This window comes from Rhincodon typus, chromosome 6 (genome assembly GCF_021869965.1).
Source record: "Rhincodon typus isolate 14 chromosome 6, sRhiTyp1.1, whole genome shotgun sequence".
In the NCBI taxonomy this organism is placed as follows: domain Eukaryota; kingdom Metazoa; phylum Chordata; class Chondrichthyes; order Orectolobiformes; family Rhincodontidae; genus Rhincodon; species Rhincodon typus.
The window spans coordinates 30,899,674-30,920,378 of record NC_063337.1 but is presented as its reverse complement, the minus strand read 5'-3'; the positions used below and the strand labels follow the sequence as shown (position 1 = coordinate 30,920,378).

The window sequence follows — 20,705 nt, the reverse complement described above, 5'->3', positions numbered from 1 at the left end:
CCTTCAACTAAGGGAACGGCTGTTTCCTGTCTACCTTGTCTATGCCACTTAATTTTAATCTTAATTAAGATTAAATTATCTTTAATAATTTTAATCATTTTAAGATGATCTTAATCTTAAACATCTCAATTATTGTCATGTGTACTGAGGTAACAGTGAAAAGTGTTGTCTTATGTGCTTTACAGGTAGATTGTACTATACAAGTGCATCAGCGTAACAGAACAGAGTGCAGGATACAGTGTTAGAGCTGCCGAGAGGGTGCAGAGAGAGAGATCAATATTAACATTATCCTGATTAGGCCAGAAACATACTATTGAAAAACATCCTCATGAACGCACTTTAGCAAGTCTCTTTCTCTCTCTGCTCTTTACACTATTACTCTCCCAGTTTCTCTTCAGACCATTGATGTCCATTATCACTACTGAAATGTTCTTGCACCTTTCTGTAGTTACCCTGCTTAAGTACTCCTCTATATTGTATCCATTCAAAAGTGACCTAAAAGATTCACCCTGTAGAGTAGTAGTATCTCTTCTTTTACTTAACTTTGACCAAATAAAATTTGCCTTTGACTGTTCCAGGATATCTTTTTCTGCATCATGGTAACATTCTCTTCAGTTAATATTTCCACTCCTCCTCTTCTCTATTCAGTTAGCAGGACAAATGCATGAATGCCACATTTCAAAGTGTTTGTACTGGGGTTCCCGATTGCTTTCTCCATTGCATTGCCTCATCCAATCGCGCCAACCATTCAGCAACCTTTTTTCCTCTTGTATAGATTGCTGGTTTGAAATATGGCCTTCTTCCATTTGTTCTGATGTGTGAAAGAGGGAAAATTTCAGCAACACATCTTTCTTTTCAGCGTCATTCAAGTTCTGTACTACCAATTGACTGTTTGGTCATAACAAGTTTTAGAGATTTGAGTTGACAATTACAGAAATAATGAGATCTCACTGAAAAGATTCAGTTAGCCATGCAAAATTTTAACTACTCTTTCACAATACAATATCAATCCATATACTGTTAACCAAGTGATAGAAGGCACAGGATGTTGAGTTTATAAGGAGCTTTGGACTCTGAAGAAGTCAACTTTTCCTGCTCCTCTGATGCTGCCTGGCCTGCTGTGTTCCTCCAGCTCCACACTATGTTGTCTCTAAATCATCTGCAAATGTTCAGTTCCACATTGATTTATCTGAAAATCTCTTGTTAAGCAAAGATATTGAGGGATATGGGCCAAGGCAGGTTTTTGGAGTTAGGCCACAAATCAACCATGATCTCATTGAATGGCAGAAGAGGCTTGAAGGGCTGAATGGCCTCCTCCCGTTCCTATGATTGTGGTTTTTTTCAGTGATTTACCATATTAGCCCTCACCCCCTCTCTTGTCTGAAATTCTGAAATTACTTACTCTTATATAGTTAAATTACCATCAACACGTTGGGTGCACGTCCTTCTGGCTTTCATCAGCCTAGCTTGGTTTAGATTGACTGAGACAGCAATGTTTCAGCTAGTAAGCTTTAGTTCTTTGTTGGCTAGTAATTAATTGTGCTTATCAAGTCACAAGGATATTGACTGACACACATTTGCTTTTCTAGACTCTCAAGGTCTGTTTAGAAGCTTTTAAAATAACATTTCATTGTTTTCTTTTTTGGTGAGTTTATCTTGGTTTATTCTGAAAGAGACTAAAATATCACCGTTTAGCAGTTTTAAAAATAACAAACTGTTTGACCATCAGTACTGCTCTCAATGTCTCAAAGCATGATGGCCTGGTTTTTAGTCAAGTTTAAGCATTTTATATGTATATAGAGAGTGTTTCACTGTTGGATAGCCTATAGAAGTCTCAACCGTAAACTACAATCTTGTTTGTACGCTCTTGGCAATGTCTTCTCTTTGGTGCTGTTAAAACTGAACACAACTGTGTGAGTTGCTGAGTTCATAAGTTCATTGACTATTTATTCACACAATGTGGTGGGTCTACATTGCCATGATATAGTGCTACAGTGCAAATGTCTATGGCTTTCTTGAATGATACATTGGTGGTTAGACTCATAATGCCAAATTAATACATGGACATTAGCCACTTCATCAGCACTCTCCTTTCACACAGTATAATTACAGTTTTTTCTCCTTATTTAGCATTCTTGCAAATTGTCTTGATGAAAAGCTTTGATACGTGTCAAATTATACATTCTCTTTCAGTGATATTAAAGCTCTGTGCCACCACATGATTATTTCAAAATCAAATTCTTAAAAGCATCCCACTTGGTGTTTAACACAAAGCAGTAGCTTATTCTCGGCTACGACACTTTCTTAGTGTGAGATATTGTGAAAAGTGTTGAACTGCTACTTGACACCTCAGTGAGTTTAGTTTGTGTTTCTCTTCCCATGATAACTGGATCACCCCAAACTGAGGTGTTTATCAGGAATTCTAATTGTATATTTCTTCCCAGGACTCTGTTTTCTTTTAAATTAAAGGGATATTTTAAAATATAATTTCTTGCAAAGTTCAGCATTCATAACATTGAAACCTGTGTGTATGAATTAAGGTTTCCCTTTCAATATTATGCTTAGCAAGACAAAGGTAGAATGTTGTGTGTGAAAGTATTTGATTTGAACATAATTAGTATGCCATATTGATTGCTAGAGGCAAATAGCAGCTGCTGTGCATATTAATTTATGTTAGCTTTGTTTTGAAACATTTGAGAAATTGTTATAGGTGGTAGGCTGGTGGGGGATTCATGGGTGATCACAGGGTCTCAGGAAAGCTGACACTATCACTTGGGAAGGATTAGAGATCATCGGGGCAAAGGACAGTTATCGAGATTGAAGAGGTTTTTTTAACATGAAGGCACCCCTGCTCCTCCGGACCTTCATAGTGCTGCAAAGACACTTATATTATTTGTGCATTCATCCTTTGATCTTTCAACTTGCCTCCTATTAAAACAAGACGTCATCAAGTTGGGTTCCTGTATAAAATTTATAACATTACGACATCCTACTTAACACAAACAGGAGCATTGAAGTTATATTCAATACATGTTACTATGACTTGAGAAAGAAAGAAAGCTCAAGGATAGTGTTCCTGAGTTCCTGTTCCGGTGAACCCAGATATAAAAAGTTGTTTCTGGAAAAGAATTACTGTTATGTAACATGGTGGACACATTTTAACAAACATTGTATAAAAATGCTATATTTATTTAGTGTGTATTAAGATTCAAGGCATTCAATGAGGCAAATTAATGAGATGTTTTCTGATTTCTTATATTTTACAGGGCACTGTGGCAAAACGTTTGCTATTCTGGAACGATTCATGAGTCGTGCTGTTCCTGAGGTTCCCTGGCTCATGATTGTGGATGATGACACATTAATAAGGTACTGTAAATAGAATTAAAACAAATTCTAACTCTGCATATGAAAATTGAAAAGTTGCAATCCTTAAACATTACTGTTCAGCTACATAGAGTCATAGTCATTGAGTCATATAGCATGGAAACGAGACTCTTCGGTCCAACCAGTCTACCCCGACCATGTTCCCACAGTAGTCCCATTTGCCTGTGTTTGGCCCAATTTTGTATCATAGCTGACTTTCAAGAAATATTTATCAGATTTTGCTTTCATAAAAATAAGTTTTCAATCCCTGAGAAAACTGACATATAAGTAGCTGAAAGTAAATATCACATATTGTAAAATATGGTGAAAAAGTATATCATTACAAACTGGGACTGGATATTAAGAATATTTTGTCAGGTAATCCAAATGATAGACTTTCAGCGTTTTGTTTCTGCTTACATTTCTTTCCTGTATAGCTCTCCGTTATTGTCCATCCTAGTTCCCCTTGAGAAGGTGGTAGCCTTCTTGAATCATTGCAGTCCATTTGGTATAGGTAGACCCACAGTGTCATTAGGAAGGGAATTATAGAATCTTAATCCAGCAACACTGAAGCAGTGGCAATACATTTCCAGGTCATGATGGTGAGTGACTTGAAGGAGAGCTTGCAGGTTGTGGCCCTTCTAGATGCAAGTAGTCATGGGTCTGGAAGTTTCTTCGAGATAGAAGTGGTTGTGTGTTTGGAAGGTGCTGCTTAAGGAGCCTTGGGTAATTTCTGCAGTGCATCTTTCACATGGTACACACTGCTGCTACTGTGCTTTGATGGTGGAGGGACTAAGTGTTTGTGTAAGTGGTGCCAGTCAAGTGGACTCTGTTCTGGATGGTGTCAGGCTTCTTGTGTGTTTATGGAGTTGCATTCATTCAGGCAAGTTGGGATTACACTCCTGACTTGTGACTTGTATATAGTGGACAGGCTTTGGGGAGACAGGACATGGGTTACTTGCTGCCAAGTTCATAGCCTCTGACCTGCTCTTTTAGCTACAGTATTTATATAGCTAGTCCAGTTCAGTTTCTGGTCAACGATAACCTGTAGGTTGTTGATAATGATGTTAATGCCGTTGAATGTCAAGGGGCCACTGTTATATTCTTTTTTGTTGGAGATGGACTTTGTCAGGCATTTATGTAGAGCGAATGCTATTTGCCACTATTCAGCCCAAATCTGGAATTCTCCAGTTCTTGCTGTACTTAGACATGGACTGCTTCAGTATCTGAGGGGTTGTAAATGTAGTTGAACATTGATCAATCATCAGCGAACATCCCCATTTTTGTCCTTATAATATAGGAAGGTAATTGATAAAAAAAGCTGATAACGGTCGGGCTGAGGACACTAACCTAAGGAACTCCTGCAGAGATGTCCTGGAGCTGAGAGATAGCCCTCCAACAACCTCAACCATCTTCCTATGTGCCAGGTATGATAGCAACCAGCAGAGAGTTTTTCGCTTGATTCCCACTGACTGTAGTTTTGCTACGGCTCCTTGATGCCATACTTGGTCAAATACAGCCTTGATGTCAAGAGCACTCACACTCACCACATCTCTTGAATTCAACTGTTATGTGCACGTTTGAACCAATGAGGTCAAGTGCTGAGTAGCCCTGCCAGAATCCAAACATTGAGCTAAGTTATTCCTGAGCAAATATTGCTTGATAGCACTATTGTAGACATCATCCATCACTTTACTGATGACTGCAAGTAAACCAGTGGTAATTAGCCACATTAGATAGGTCCTGCTTTTCGTGTACAGGATATATCTGGGCAATTTTCCACATGTATGTAGCTACATTAGAATACCATGGCTAGGGGCACGGCAAATTGTTTGAGGAGCATTGGTGAGTTGCTGCATTGCATCTTGTACATAGAACATACATTTTGTGCTTCTGTGGTGGAGGAAGTGAAGTTGGTGGATGAATGTCCAGGACTGTCTTGTCCAGGATGGTGTTGAGCTTCACGACTTTTGTTTAAGCTGGGCTCATCCAAACCGGATTGGGTGGAGAGGAGAAAGGTGTTTATAGACTGTTTTTCTCCACAAGCAATACAAAGAGCTGGTCAAAACCTACGTGAAGATATAAAATATTGTCATTTTGACAAAGTCCTATAAAAATGTAGATTTTCATAATGATATGATTTGTTACATGAGATACACATGCATTAATATACTTAATTCTAATTAATATGCTCATAAACATTCTTTCTATGTTACTGTGCTGCTTTATTGCTGTTTTGTTTTTGCTGGCGTCTGTATATTCATTCATGGAATGTCGGCAATTGCCCTTAAAGATGGTGGTGAGTTAAAATTAGATCACATTGGAAAATTGTGTAGAGTAGTCTCTTGCTTTGTTTCATAGACACATAATGTAGCAAGACCATGCATCAACTGCATTGAATTCTGAAATGCTGAGGTCACTCTGGTGATTTGGTATAAATTCACATTCCATGTTCTTAACAAAAGATGCCAAGTCCACAATTGTTTTGCCCACTTGAGTGTGATAACTTCTCTTATTTGAAGTGGCCTAGGAGTATTTAGTGTTTGTACTTCAGTACAGATTATAAAATGTGCTACAATTATGTACTATAATTCCTTGTCACAAAAAACATTTTCAGACCCTGTCATCAGGCCAATCTCACCCCTGACAATCTTGTTGTATTATTTTAGGAAGGGCACGAAAGTTAAGTTTGGTGTCCTTTCTAATATTTATCCCTCAGTTACCATCTCAGAAAAGTTGATGTGGTCAATGACTGTTTGTGGTATCTTACTTTTCATGAATTAGTTGTTTTTTTTGTACATAACAAAAAGGACTACACTTCGTTAGCTTCATATCACTTTGGGACATCCCGCAATTGTGAGAAAGGCACTATAAAAACACATCTTCCTCTCTTCTTTAACATGCTGGTACTAAGTTAGTTATTTCTGTAATCTGAATGAATAGAGATGTCATTCGCAGGCTCAACGCTATCACACCAGGCCTCAGATAAAAGTGATATTAATTCCGAGCGTAGAAGCCTGCAAGTCATGTAGATAAGCTGCCCCTGTCCAAGAACAGGATGAAGACAGTGTTCCATTTTAATACCAGTGCATCATTTATATTGAACCGATCAAATGCTCAACCAAAGTGTCAAGCAGTTAGCCAGCTTTTGGCCAGTGAAGATCTGGCTACCTGGAGACCACTAAGTCAGTCACAGTCAGGATTTAGGAGGGTTTCATGGGTAGAAATTTCAGACACCTTAAAAAATTTACATAATGAAAGGAGACCATTTGGCCCATCATATCCCTGGTTTTGAGACCCTGGACCAATATCAGCCTAAATTTTCAGCACTTCTACTCAAGTCCTTCGAAGAAAACTTGACCACTTCCCGTACAAGACCTTTTCTTGTTGACCGCCAGATTTAATGAATGCGTCCTGCCACTTTACCTCCAGGAGAGCAGTGAACCATTAAATTTACATTCTTCTGGATTAAATAAATGCCTGGAGGTATGTGGACAGAACAGTGACCAGTGCATTGCTTACACATTAGCTCCTATTTATCTGTTTTCTATTAGACAGAGGGAGTTCAGTCTCCTGCTAAAGTGTTTTGAACTTTTCTGTAGAGTGACTCTCTGTTTGTGACTGCCGTAACCAATACAATCAGGTTCATTTTGTCTCATTGCTTTTCGCACAAAATGATTTAAAAAATTAGAGAACTCTTTGACCTATGATGTGGTTTTGCTTGTAAGACAATAACTAACGGAAATGTTCTCTAATAGTTGGACTTAGCTAATATTGAGTATTGCTTAAAATTTGATCCCAATGCAACATAGCAACAATTTGCAAAACTCTGCTTTAAATACACATGAATTAGCCAACTATATATTTTTAAATAATGATATAACATAGAAATATTTTATAGAGAATATCACAGTGATTATTTTCCCATCTCCATTCTCGGCTGCAAGGTCCAATTTTGTGCTTCTTCACATGTATTTTCCCCCCATCTTTGTTAGACTTTTATAGAATCTTAACATACAATAGGCCTTTCAACTCATCTATTCCATGTTGATGTTTATCATCCACAACAGAATTTGTCCTAACCTCAGGACCTTCTCTGACATCATGTTTCAAATTACCTTTTCTTTCAACCACCATTTAAGACATTCTTAAAATTGATGTGGGTTGTGGTAGTATATTTCACATCCTCAGAAAACATTTCTCCCGTTGTCATTTTAAAATTTCTTATATTTAATCTTTTATCGATGTCCCCTTGTTCAGTACACCTCAATGACAAGAAACAATCTGTCCATTCTGTCTGAAGTCATCTTGTCTGAAATATCTTTATCAAACCACTTCATACTTTACTCTAAACCCACTGCTTCCCATAGATACCTTGATTGTACATCCTTTGTCCTTGCTTCCTGTAAGGATTCTGCCTTTTGCCCAGTTCCTCCAATAAAATCTAATCTGTTTAGGCAATGCAGTAATCCAAATCAGTGCCTCCTTCTTCTATCCTTAACCAAGAATTTCCCTATCCCATGTTTGATGGGGTCTTCAACTGTGTCCTGTTTCCTGCACTAGTATGCCCTCAAACCTTCCCCGCTTTGCTAGGACAATGCAGGGTTCCCCTTGTCCTTACTTGACACCTGACTAGCCTCAACATTCAACTGATCGGCTTCATATCTACTCTTCAGTCACCCTCATCTTTCCTTCACCTTTCTATGAAACATACCCATACAAGTACAGGAAATGCAACATCACCCTTTGCAGTGCTCCATTCCTAAGAGCCAGAGCCCCAAACATGCCTTCTAGATGTAGTGTTCACTTATTTGTATTCTCCTGTATTTTGGGTACACACAATGTTGCTATGGTGAACTTGCATCTATCTCTGAGCATGATCCTAAACTTCAGATTGCTTGTTGTTTTAATTCCCCATCCCCATTCTGCTCTACCCTTGGTCTCCTAAACTGGTTTATTGAAGCTCAGCGAAAGCTTAAGGAATAACACTTCATCTTTTGTTCAAGCATTTTATGGTGTTCTATAAAGACATTGAGTTAACAATAATAAATACAGAATGTGCTGGAGAAACTCGGTAGATTTGGAAGCATCTATGGAGAGAGAAACAGAGTTAATGTTTCACTTCTGATATGACTTCTTCTGACTTGAAGTTAATTGTTTCTCTTTCCACAGGGGCTTCCAGACCCGCTGAGTTTTTCCAGCATTTTCTGTTTTTTTAAATTCAGGTTTCTAGCATCTGCAGAATTTTCCTTTGTAATTGAATTCAACATTATACAATGACATTTTGGAAGCAGCGCAGTAAGGAAAATTTGTAATTTCTTTAAAATACGGAATATATTTGAAATGTTTGAAAGTAACTTTTAAGAGTGGGCCTTAACTGTAAAGCAAACGCTGTAATTACCTTTGGTCATAAGAAATATTGGTCAATGTGATCTGGTAACCCATGACTTGGAAACAGTGCCAACAGGAAGGAAATGCAGGATGATGCTAACGGACCAGTAGACATAGAAGCTACTACAGTAGAGAGAAAAGGAAAGCTTATAAATAGAGGAGCTGGAGGGTAAAGAGATAAATGCAGACACAAAGAGAAGCACACTGAATTCTTGTGAGGAAAAGAAATAGGTGATTGTCAAGAAGAGTTCAATTTTGTAGAAAGGGAGACATGAGCTCCTGGAAGCAATTTTTGAGTTGATTAAAAAGGTCTAAAATCTGGAAAACAGTGTGAATAGCATGACGATACTAAAGAGTTGGTGCTCCTCCATCAATGGTCTGCAAACTATGAACCAGGTTGCTATTGGTTGGTTGGAAAGGAAGTCTGGAAAGCTACGTCATCAGGACTTCCATAAAGGAAGAGAAGGTTTGTAGAAGAATAACTGTTGGTTATAATTATATCCATAAATCTTGAAGATGAAAGCTGTTGTCAGACAAGACACCTGGCCTACTCTGCTTGAATAAAGAACAGTATATTGTGGAACTGTGTAGCTAACCATTGTGCACGTTTTTGTGGGAAGTCATGGAAGACGTGTGAATGGTTGTGGTTGTTGTAGTTTTTGATTTTTATAGTGAGATATGTCTTTTCTCCCCTCTCACTGCTATTTAATTTCCAGCAGTGGCAGAGTGAGACCTTTAAATGAGCATCAATTTCCATTTAATTGGCCTCATTTGGCCCACAAGTAGATGCTTATCTGGACACCACCTCTGCAACTGGTAAAATTGCAATGGTAACTGTAACACGTGGGACAGGCAGGAGATGGGCCATGGCTGGATTTAATAAGAGCACCTCCCCCTACCAACGTCATTCTTGCTTCAGATCTGTGAAGCCTTTAACTTTCTCTAATTCTGAAACCATACATTCTCCCTGCACAAACGTTGCCTTACCTGTTGAGTATTCCCAGTTCTAAGAAAACAGTTTCAAAGTATCAAGTTTGTCTTCATTATATTCGTTCAAACCAGGCAGCATCCTCGTGTATCTCGGTGATGTTTCACATTTGTGTCAATATTGCTGGTATGATGGAAGTTCTAAGGAAAGATTACCGGACCCGAAACATTAACTCTGACTTTTTCTTCACAGATGCTGCCAGACCTGCTGAGCTTTTCCAGCAATTTCTGTTTTTGTTCCTGATTTACAGCATCCGCAGTTCTTTCAGTTTTTATGATGTTTCCTAAGTTGATTGTCTCCAGCCGTCTTAGAATACAACAGTTAGAATTAAAAACAAGAGCAGAAATTAAAGAAACATAAAAGGAGAAGAAAATGTCCAGATCACCCTCACTGCCACCGCCAAGAGTCTTGAGCCAGATTCACCAACGCTGCCAAATACTGGCCCCACCAATGTTGCAGTGCCGCCACCACTGCCTCAAGTCCTGCACCTTGCTGCTGCCTGCGATGGACCCACCAACGTCAAAGTCGTCATTCTCCAAGCCATCACTTGCTGCTGGGCCCGCCTCACCGACACTGCCGCCGCCATCTTGGAATCAATTGAAGTATCAGAGTTCAAAACCTTCCTTAACGAATGCAGGAGCATAACCCTTTAAACCAGTGCTGACATCAGAGCCACTGTCAATCGCAGTGCTACCACCACTGCCTTGAGTCCTGTACTAGGCCCACCAATGCCGAAGTCGCCATGCTCCAGCGCCATCTTTTACCGCTGGGCCCACACTTCCTGCCATCACAGATATTGCTGGTTCCGTTGCAGCTGAGCTCCCCAAGGGCAAAAGTAAGAGAGAACTGTAGAAAAAAGTAGAAAAAGAAGAAGAAAAAAGAAAAAGAGAAATGGACGGAAGAATGCAGCAGACAAGCCGGAGCCCGAATGCTGCTACTTCAGCACCGCCATGTCATCCCTGTGTTAAGGAAGAAATGTAAGACAGACTGTACTACAAAGGTCAGTGCTTAGGCCTCGGCAATTTTGAATCTACATTAAGTCTTAGATACATTACTCTGTGTCACTTCATCTCATCTTGCTGATGTTACAAAGCTAACTGGAAAGGTAAGCTGTGAAGAGGACACAGGCTACAAAGAGAGTTAAGGTTAAGTGAGTGAACAAAAAGTTGGAAATGAAGGATAAGTAGGGAAATACAATTATTCACTTTGGTTATAAGAATAGAAGTGCAGAATATTTTGTCAAAAGAATTGAAACTTGTAAGATTTGAAATTCAAAGTGACTCTTGCACAAGGTACGCAGAATCTAAGCATGTAGGTGTGGCAAACAATTAGAAAGCCAAATGGTTGTCGGCCTTTATTACAATGTGATTAAAGTATAGAAATAAAGATATCCTTGTTAAAATTGTATGGGATTTTGGTGAGGCCATATCTGGATTACTGTGTGCAGTTTGGTCATTGAGCCATTGAATCCTACAACACGGAGACAGGCCCATTGGCCCAAACTGATCCACGCCGACCAAAATGTCCATCCATGCTAACCCCGTTTCCCTACAGTTGGCTCATATCCTTCTAAAGCTTTTCTATCCATGTATTTGACCAATTGCCTTTTAAATGTTGTTAATGTATCCTCCTCAACCACTTCTGCTGGCAGCTTATTCCACATGCGTACCACCCTCTGTGTAAAAGAAGTTGCCCCTCAGGTTCCCATGTATTCTTTCCCCTCTTATCTTAAACTGATGCCCTCTAGTCGTAGATTCCCCAACCCTGGGAAAAAGACTGAGTGCATTCACCCTATCCATGTCTCTCATGATCGTATACACTTCTATAAGATTCCCCCTCAGTCTCCTATGCTCTAAAGAAAAAAGTCCTAGCTTGTCCAACCTCTCCCTACAAATCAGATTCTTGAGTCCTGGCAACATCCTTGTAAATGTCCTCTGCACACTTTCCAGTTTAATAACATCCTTCCTATCAGCAAAGTGACCAAAACTGAACACAATAATCCGAGTGCGGCCTCACTAACATCCTGTACAACTGCAACATAGCTTCCCAACTTAGTACCCTGACTGATGAAAGCCAGTGTGCCAAAAGCCTTCTTCACTGCCCTGTCTACCTGTGACTCCACTTTCAGAGAACTGTGCCCCTGAACACCAAGGTCCCTCTGTTCCACTACACTCCTTAAGGCCATCACCATGAAACTCCTACCTTGATCTGACTTTCCAAAATGCAACACCTCACACTTATCTATATTAAACTCTAATCGCTACTTCATGGCCCATTTCCCCAGCTGATCAAGATCCTGCCGCAATTTCTGATAACCTTCCTCACTGTCCACGATACCGCCTATTTTAGTGTCATCCGCAAACTTACTAATCATGCTTTATACCTTCTCATCTAAATCATTGATAGGAAAAGGTATGGTTGAATTAGACAAGGTAATGTAAAACTTCACTAAATTAGTTATAAGAATGATGGGGTTTTTCAGTGAGGACACACTGAGCAAGTTGGGTCTATATTCTCCTAAATTTAGTACAATAACAGGTAATCTCATTGAAGCACACAAGATTCTGAAGGGGATTGATAGGATAGATGCTGAGAGATTGTTTACACTGGTCACAGATTCTAAAACATTGAGGTACAACCTCAAAATAATGGGTCAATTATTTAGGACCGAAATTTGGAGAAATTACTTCATTCAAAAGGCTTGGAATCCTTTACCTCTGAGGGTTCCATCATTGAATATATGTAAGGCTGGGAGAGACAGAGGTTTGGTCTCTACGAGAGTCAAAGGATATGGGGAGACAACCTCTGCTGAACCTAAACTTTGAAGTGCATGACAGAATTAAAAGATTTACATAAAGAAACTTGGAAGTATTGCGAACTGAGGCAGAAAAATGTCAAAAGAACATCGAATGGTTGGTGGAATGGGCAGATAAGTAACATTTAATACAAAGTATGAAGTAATGCATTTTGGTGAGAATGGGGACAGTCAAAATAAAACAAGGGATGCAATTCTAAAGGCAAGTAAAATAAACACACCCTAAGTATATGTGCACAAATCACTGAAGGAGACAAGGCAGAGTGAGAGAACAGTTTAAAAAATAATTTGGAATCTTGGGCTTTATAAGTAGAGACGTAAGAGTACAAAGTTATGATAAACCTGTATAAAACATTGGTTCAGCCTCACTTGAACAAATATGTCCAGTTTTGGTCATTACATTTTTCCTTATAAAGATATGGAAAAAGATGAAAGCAGGTTCTAAAATGACACTTGAGAATGGTTTCTAGAATGAGATACTTAGTTACCTAGATTGGAGAAGCTATAACACTGGATCCTACCTGAAATTGCAGAATGTTGCCCAGGTATATCCTGTGTACAACAAATGGACAAATCAAACCTGGCCAATCAAGTTTACTCTCGATCATCAGTAAAGTGATGGAAAGGGTTGTGGACAGTGTTATAAAGTGACAACTGCATAGGAACAACCTGCTCATTGATGCTTAGTTTGGGTTCTGCCAGGGCCACCCGGCTCAAGGCCTCGGGCCAAACATGAATGAAAGAAGGGAACTCTTGAGGTGAGGTGAAAAAGACTCCCTTGACATCAAGGTAGCATTTGACAAAGTATGTGGATAGATTCTCCACTGATTGCTGTCATTTATGGCACAATGGAAGACATTTAGAGTCATTGGAGGTCAATCAGTTCACCTCCAGGACACCTCTGGTAGGAGTTCCTCAGGATGTTGATAGTAGTGTCTAGACCCAACCATCTTCAGTTACTTCATCAATGATTTTCCCTCCATCATAAGGTCAGAAGAAGGGATGTTCACTAATGATTGCACAACTGTCAGCACCATTCATGACTCCTCAAATATGAAGCAGTCAGTATTCATACACAGCAAGATCTGAACAGCATCTAGGGTGGAACTGATAAACTGGAAGTAACATTCATGCTAAACAAGTGCCAGGCAACAATCATCTCCAACAAGAAAGATCTAACCACTGACGATTGATATTCAATAGTACTACCATCGTTTGATCACCTATTGTCAACATCCTGAGAGATTGCCATTGACCAGAAACTGAACTGGACCAGCCGTATAAATATTGTGGCTGCAAGAGCAGGTCAGAGGCTGGGAGTTCTGTGGTAAATAATTCACCGTCTGTCACCCCAAAGCCTATCCATTATCGACAAGGTACATGTGTGATACCTTTCCACTTACCCAGATGAGTGCTGCCCCAACGAATCTCAGGACCATCAACACCAACCAGGACAAATCTTGATTGATTGGCACTTTATACAGCACCTTCAACATTCAGTCTCTTCACCTCCAAAGCATAGTGGCAGGTGTATATACCCATCTGCAAGATGCACTGCAGAAAGTCACTAAAGCTTCTTCAACAGCACCCTCCAAGACACATGCAATCCTGACTTGGAACAAATATCACTGCCTTCTGTCATGGACACTGGATTAAAATGCTGGAATTCCCTTCCTCTCAGCACTGTGGATGCCCCTACACCCCCAAGACTGCAGCAGTTTAAGGTGGCAGCACACCAGCATCTTTTACAGGGCAGTTAGGGAAGGTAATTAACTGCTGGCTTCGCTAACACCACCTACACCCTATCAACAAATATTTTAATTTTAAAATAAAGATGGACTGTAACTTGTGGAGCAGAGAGGTCTTAGAACAGAAGGCTGAAAAGAGGTTTTGAAAACCATGAGGGTTTGGAGAGAAACTGATAGATAGGGAGAAAGTGATTCTATTTGTAGAAATAATGAGAACTAGAGGACCCAGATTAAAAGTGATTAGTAAAACAAGCAATGTCCTTTCTACACAGCGAGTGGTCATCATCTGGAGTACATTACTGACAGTGTGTCAGAGGCAGATTCAATCATGACTTTCAAATGAGAACTGGATCATTTCGAGTTGACGACTTAAGACTGAGTTGAAGAGAAATTTCATCATTCAAAAGGGTGTGAATCTTGGAAAGCTGTATTCTAGAGAGCTGCTCAGGCTCATCATTGAGCATATTGAACAAAGAACAGGACAGTACAGGAACAAGCACTTCAGCCTACCAAGTCTATGCAGACAGCTGACATCTTTCTAAACTAAAAGCCCTTTGCCTCTCCAAAGTCTCTGTCGTGAAGATTGATCATATCATACTCATGTATGTTTTGTACTGTGATCACTGCATTACTGCTTCAAAACAGAAACTTTAACTCTTTTCCCATTCTGTACCTCACATGCATTGAGTCCAACCAGGCAGAGAGAAATCGTCAGACTGGAAAAATTGACTCTGCTTTCTCTCCACAGATGCTGCCAGACCTGCTGAGTTTCACCAGCAATTTCTGTTTTTGTTTCAGGTCTCCAGCATCCACAGTTCTTTGTTTTGATTTCTCTCTGATATAATAAAACAGACTTGGGAAGTGAAATCCTAATTCTTTTGCCCTTTGGTACTCAGTTACATGCTAGATTTAAATCTGAGATTTTGTGGAATTTTACAAAAGACTATTATGAGTAGGCCCCTATTAACTGATCTGAATTTGAATGAATGTAGATCATTCCTGTAATACTTCTTTCTCAATAAGAGCAAAGTTTCTGAAAAATGAAGCTACAGAAGACAAAGATAGTTCTTCATAATTCAACTTGAAACAAATAACTGTAACAGTTCCTGTGTTTGTCTTCCTCTGTACCATCAGGATTTCACATTGATCACGTTTTCACTTTGGACTTAAAAAGAAACATTTAATCTTTTGTTCACATCTCTACAGCTGCTTCTTCTTTCAGATATCATGTTTAATCAGTTGGTAATTTCTTTCTGTTCCGCTGTTACGTACCTGAGTTTTGCTTTTGTCTACATCGTTGTTCACTTAAATCTCAGGATTTTGTTTCCAAATTAATTTTGAAAATGTGTTGTCTTTCCGTATTCTGCTGACAATGTTGAAATTTTTAGAGATCAGGTAAATCATTCTCAACTTGCAGTATGGATGTGCTGTGTGATCAAATTGCAAACAAATCTGGAAAACACCATATTAATGTATTCATTGTAAGATGAAGAAATAATATTCCCAATTCACAGCCCATAATACATGCTTTGTCAACCAGTTAAGACAAATTAACTTAGTAGATGATTGTTTTGACTCGTCTGTATTAGCTGTTTCTTCCACAGAAATTATCAGTAAGATATCTATTTATAGTCCATGTTTAGCACTGTAGCTAAGCAATTTTTTGACTCGCAAAGATCCTAAGGCCTATACTTTTACTCCTGATGCCATTGCGCAAAATCAAGAAATCTGCCAGCTTGCTGGGCCTGCCTCAGAAAGTGCCCCAAAGCTCAGGGTCATTCTTCTGCGAGTGTGGATTTAGGATTGAATTAGGCCAGTCACTCCAGGCACAGATCAATGTGGCCCCAGAGGTGGATTAGGAGGCAATGACCAAGTGGTATCATTGCTAGATTATTGATGTAAAGACCCACATAATGTTCTGGTGACCTGGATTCGAATCTCACAATGGCAGATGGTGGAATTTAGAGTCTAATGATGACCCATCTGGTTCACAAATATCCTTCAGGAAAGGAAATTTACCATCCTTACCTGGTCTGGCTGACATGTGACTCCAGACCGACAGCACAATGTAGTTGGCTCTTAACTGCCTCTGGGCAATTAAGGATGGGGAATAAATGTAGGCCTAGCCAGCGTGCCCACGTCACATGAATGAGTTTTTAAAAAGTTGGTTTGCAAAATATTAGGCCCTCTACTCCTCAGCCGTTCATGACCTCACCCCCCACACCTTGGTCCCTTTTATCACCTCTGTCAATTTCTTGCCAACCCATGCCTATCCATCCTCCTATGTATTACCCTTTTCCCTTATGCCCATGTCATTTTGTACAGACAAATATCAGGAGTCATGCTGAGACGAAATAAAGTAAAGCCTATCCATAATTGTCCTTGAGAATGTGTTGGTGACTGTCACTCAAACTGCTGCAGTCCCTTTAGTGTAGGTAGACTGATAATGCTGTTAGGGAGAGAGTTCCAGGATTTTGACGCAGTGACACTGTAGGAATGATGATATATTTCCAAGTCAAGATGGTGAGTGGCTTGGAGGGAAACTTGCAGTTGGAGTTGTTCCCATGTATTTTTTGCCTTTATCGTTCTAGATGACAGTGATCATGGGTCTGCTTAAATCTCCTCAAGTACTTAATCCCTTATAATAACAAACATTCATATTCAAAGTCCCACATCAAAGTCAGCTGATTCATTAATAACCACTTTATGATGTCAATAAAACTGTGAACCTATAGACTTCTTCCCCAACTGTGATAATGATAAATTGTGGAAGCACTCAAGTGGCAATAATGCTATAATTCTATCACTTTAGTGTTATATCAACACACAACTATTAGGATGGGAAGCATAAATTCATTTCTTTTCAGCTCACAGGCTTAGGCAGGCATTTTTTTAAAAAAAGGATAAATAACAGCTTGGTAATTCCACAGACCTGCTAGACCCAAAGAAATACAAACCAGGTTTACGCAGGTTATTCTCATAATTTAATCCATTAAAGCTAGCATTTATTCCAATTATTGTGCACTGTGCTGCTGCAAAGACTAATGGTCTTTCCTGAGATTTGCTGCCAAATTCTAAATGGGAATTTCAGATGTGTGTTCTCCTCATTGGTCTGTACAACTGAAGCATCAATCCTCACCTTCTTATTCTAAACCATAGACAAAAAAACTGACTCTTGTATATGTGCTTTAGTTTTTGTAATCTTCGCAAGAGGGTGCATTTACTCCTCCATTTTATAACTATTTAATTAAGATAATTTTCAGAGGTGCTACACAATATCCTAGAAAGACTTGTCCCTGTACTTTTGCCATTAGTGAATGTGATCTTCTACATCAAACTTCTGATAATGAGTCAAGCACTGAAGATTTATGGAACTTGTGTGCCATTAAATGCTGACAGTGGGAAGAACTGGATAAGATTGAAGTTTCCTCTGTGCTATTATTTCATCTACACTAATAGGTCAAAATCATAGGCCATTAGTTTCTGACAATGCATCGGGACAATGTCAGGTTGGCAACATGACCCTGTGAGTAGCAGTATGACTGGATGTCAGTTAATGGATTGCAGCCAGGTTTGATGTCCAACTAGAAGAAGCAGGCAGGAGGAACAAACAGAAGCCCAGTTGAGGGCGTAATATTTAGACGGACGCTAAATATTGCATTTGCTCAGCAACGCTTCAGAAGCTGGAGGAGGAGGAAAATGGATATGAGGAGGGGAGGCAGTAAGATACCTTTTTTAATTCTTTCATAGTGTGAGGGTGGCATTGAAGAGGCCAGCATTTAAATGCCCATATAATAGCAAAATATTGCAAATGCTAGAAATCTGAAATAAAAACAGAAACCACAAGAGAAACTCAGTAAGTCTGGCAGCTGATCTGAAGAAAAATTATATTGGACTTGAAACGTTAATTCTGTTTGTCTACTAACCGATGCTGCCAGACCTGTTGAGTTTCTCCAACACTTTTTGTTTATATTTGCCCATCCTAACTGTCCCTGACAGTGTGATGACAACCTGCCTCCTTGAACTGCTGCAATCTTGAGGTGTAGATCACAGCCCAAACTCAGTGTTGCTGACAAGTTATTGCTAGGCAACTGTTGGCGATCCTTTCCATTCCTTTGCTGAAGATCAAGGGTAGACTGATGGAATGGTTATTGGCTGGGCTGGATTTATCCCACTTTTTGTGGCAGGACACACCTGTGCTGTTTTCCAGATTATTAGATAGATACCGTTGTTGTAGCTGTTCTGGAACAGTTTCGCTAGGGGATCGATTAGTTTTGGAATAGTTACATTTCTGTTTTCAGCCTATGCCCATTTTTCTTCCTGGTCCTTGAAAGAGATTTCTTATTAAGAGAGACAGCCGGGGTTTTCAAGCTACTTGCTTCTGAGAATCCCCTGAGTGTTACGAAAATTCCACTGACCATCACTATCGTTAAGTATTTTATCTGTATGAAAATTATATTTATTTATTTTTATTCTACTTATTTATACAATAATTCCCTGAAGATCTGGAGATATCTTCACCAAAGATTGGCAAAAAGTGGGAAATGATTAACATGTTCAAACTCCAGAGGTGTAATGTTAGTGACTGTCAACAGTTTTGCTGTCATTAAGCCTGCAAAGTCCAGCCTGACATGTTTATAATGAATGCATGTCCATTTTTCCAAATGTAGGACATATTTCCTCCTCGATCTTCATGACTCAGGATGCTTTGGTAACCAAGATAACATAACAAATAATGTATAATCTTTGTGTGTACAGTGACTTAGCAATTTTGTGATTTAATATGCTTAGTTTTACATTATTAAATTTGCATGTTACGCACTGAAAAATGGTTAACTGTATTTTTGATACAGTATCCCACGACTCCAAAGATTATTGAGCTGCTACAATCCGAAAGAGCCAGTTTTCCTTGGGGAACGTTATGGCTATGGACTCGGCACTGGTGGATACAGTTACATTACAGGAGGCGGAGGGTAAGTTAATTTCAGCAAGGGTGTGTGAAGACATAATAGAAATGAAACCTTTGGCGACAAAGACCACATTAAGGTTACAATGGCAGGGTTCGATAACTACGTTTTAGCCAACAGCAGCAAGGTTAGTGGCTAGTGTCGGCTTTGCTATCAAAAATGAGCAGCAAACAATTTCCTGCTTCTGGGGCTACTTCTTAATTAAAATAATGTTTGTGCCATGCGTTTGTAAAAGAAAAGTTCTAAAATATATGTAACAAATAGTTTCCTTGTGTAAGATAATGAAACCAAAAAGCAGGTTTATCTCACAAACACTTTTTCACAAAAATGTAGCCCTCATTTTAAAGTGTTACCTGACCACCTGAATTCTTGCAGTAGCTGGGAGGAACTGTGTGCGCATTTACAACCAGAATTGGCCACCCACAATATTTGGCAAGGAAATACAAAAGGCGTCTGACCATTCCAGAGACAAGTATCTGAACCTGTAAGTACACAAAATATCAACACCTACTTGAGTTTTTCAGGAAACACCAATCTCCACTTACCCCACTCCCTCCCAACGAAAAGGTAAGTTAGGAATGAAAACAGGAGTTGCTAGAAAAGCTCAGCAACTGTGAAGAAAAATTCAGAGTTAATATTTCGGGTCCAGTGACCCTTCCTCAGATCTATATCTGTAGTTGGAGTATTCATCCCATTCCACTGTACATTGGCAACCAAACTCAACCATGGCAGGTTGAGAATTTGAATTAAGATTTAAAGAATCTAGAGATAAAGAGCCGGTATAAGTGAAAGTAACCAACTAGAGGGCATAATTTTAAGGTGAGAGGAGAAAGATTTAAAGGAGATCTAATGACAACTTTTTCACGCAGATGGTGGTTCATATGCAGAATGAACTGCCAGAGGAAGTGATAGATGGAGGTATAATTACAACATTTAAAAGACATTTGGACAGGTATGTTAAAAGGAAGTGTTTAGAGGGATATGGGCGTAATGCAAGCAAATAATACTAGTTTAGTTTGGGAAACCTGTTGGAATAGACTGTATGACTGTAAGGAAATCTACCATCCTTCTAGATCAAGGCTCTATGTAATTCAAGTCCTACACCAATGTGTTTTACTCTTAACTGGCCTTTGAAGGAACCTACAAGGCATTCAGTTTTATCATAAGAACATAAAAGTGGGAACAGGAGTAGATTATTTTATCTGCTTTTGCTTTCAATAAGATTAAGATTCATCTTAGACGTCAACACAGTCTTTCCATACTATTCCCCAGGGAATCTAAGATCTTGAATATGCAGGTGATCATCCATGACATTGTGTGGTTGAGAATTTCAAACATTCACAATGCTGTGAGGTTTCTCCTCACTTAAGTCCTAAATGCCCAGCTCTTTATGTTAAGGTTGAGGTTTACTAGGACTGTGCAATAAATTGCCA

The 20,705-nt window shown here is 39.3% G+C and overlaps 1 protein-coding gene across 1 annotated transcript in view; it reads left to right on the top strand.

The window, feature by feature from the left end:
- The window catches only part of b3glcta (beta 3-glucosyltransferase a), a 156,399-nt gene that overhangs the window by 122,629 nt on the left and 13,065 nt on the right, over positions 1-20,705 (top strand). The window contains exons 12-13 of the mRNA XM_020529584.2: positions 3,267-3,366; positions 19,159-19,278. Coding sequence (XP_020385173.1) covers positions 3,267-3,366; positions 19,159-19,278 — 220 coding nt within the window. The remainder of the gene's footprint in view (positions 1-3,266; positions 3,367-19,158; positions 19,279-20,705) is intronic.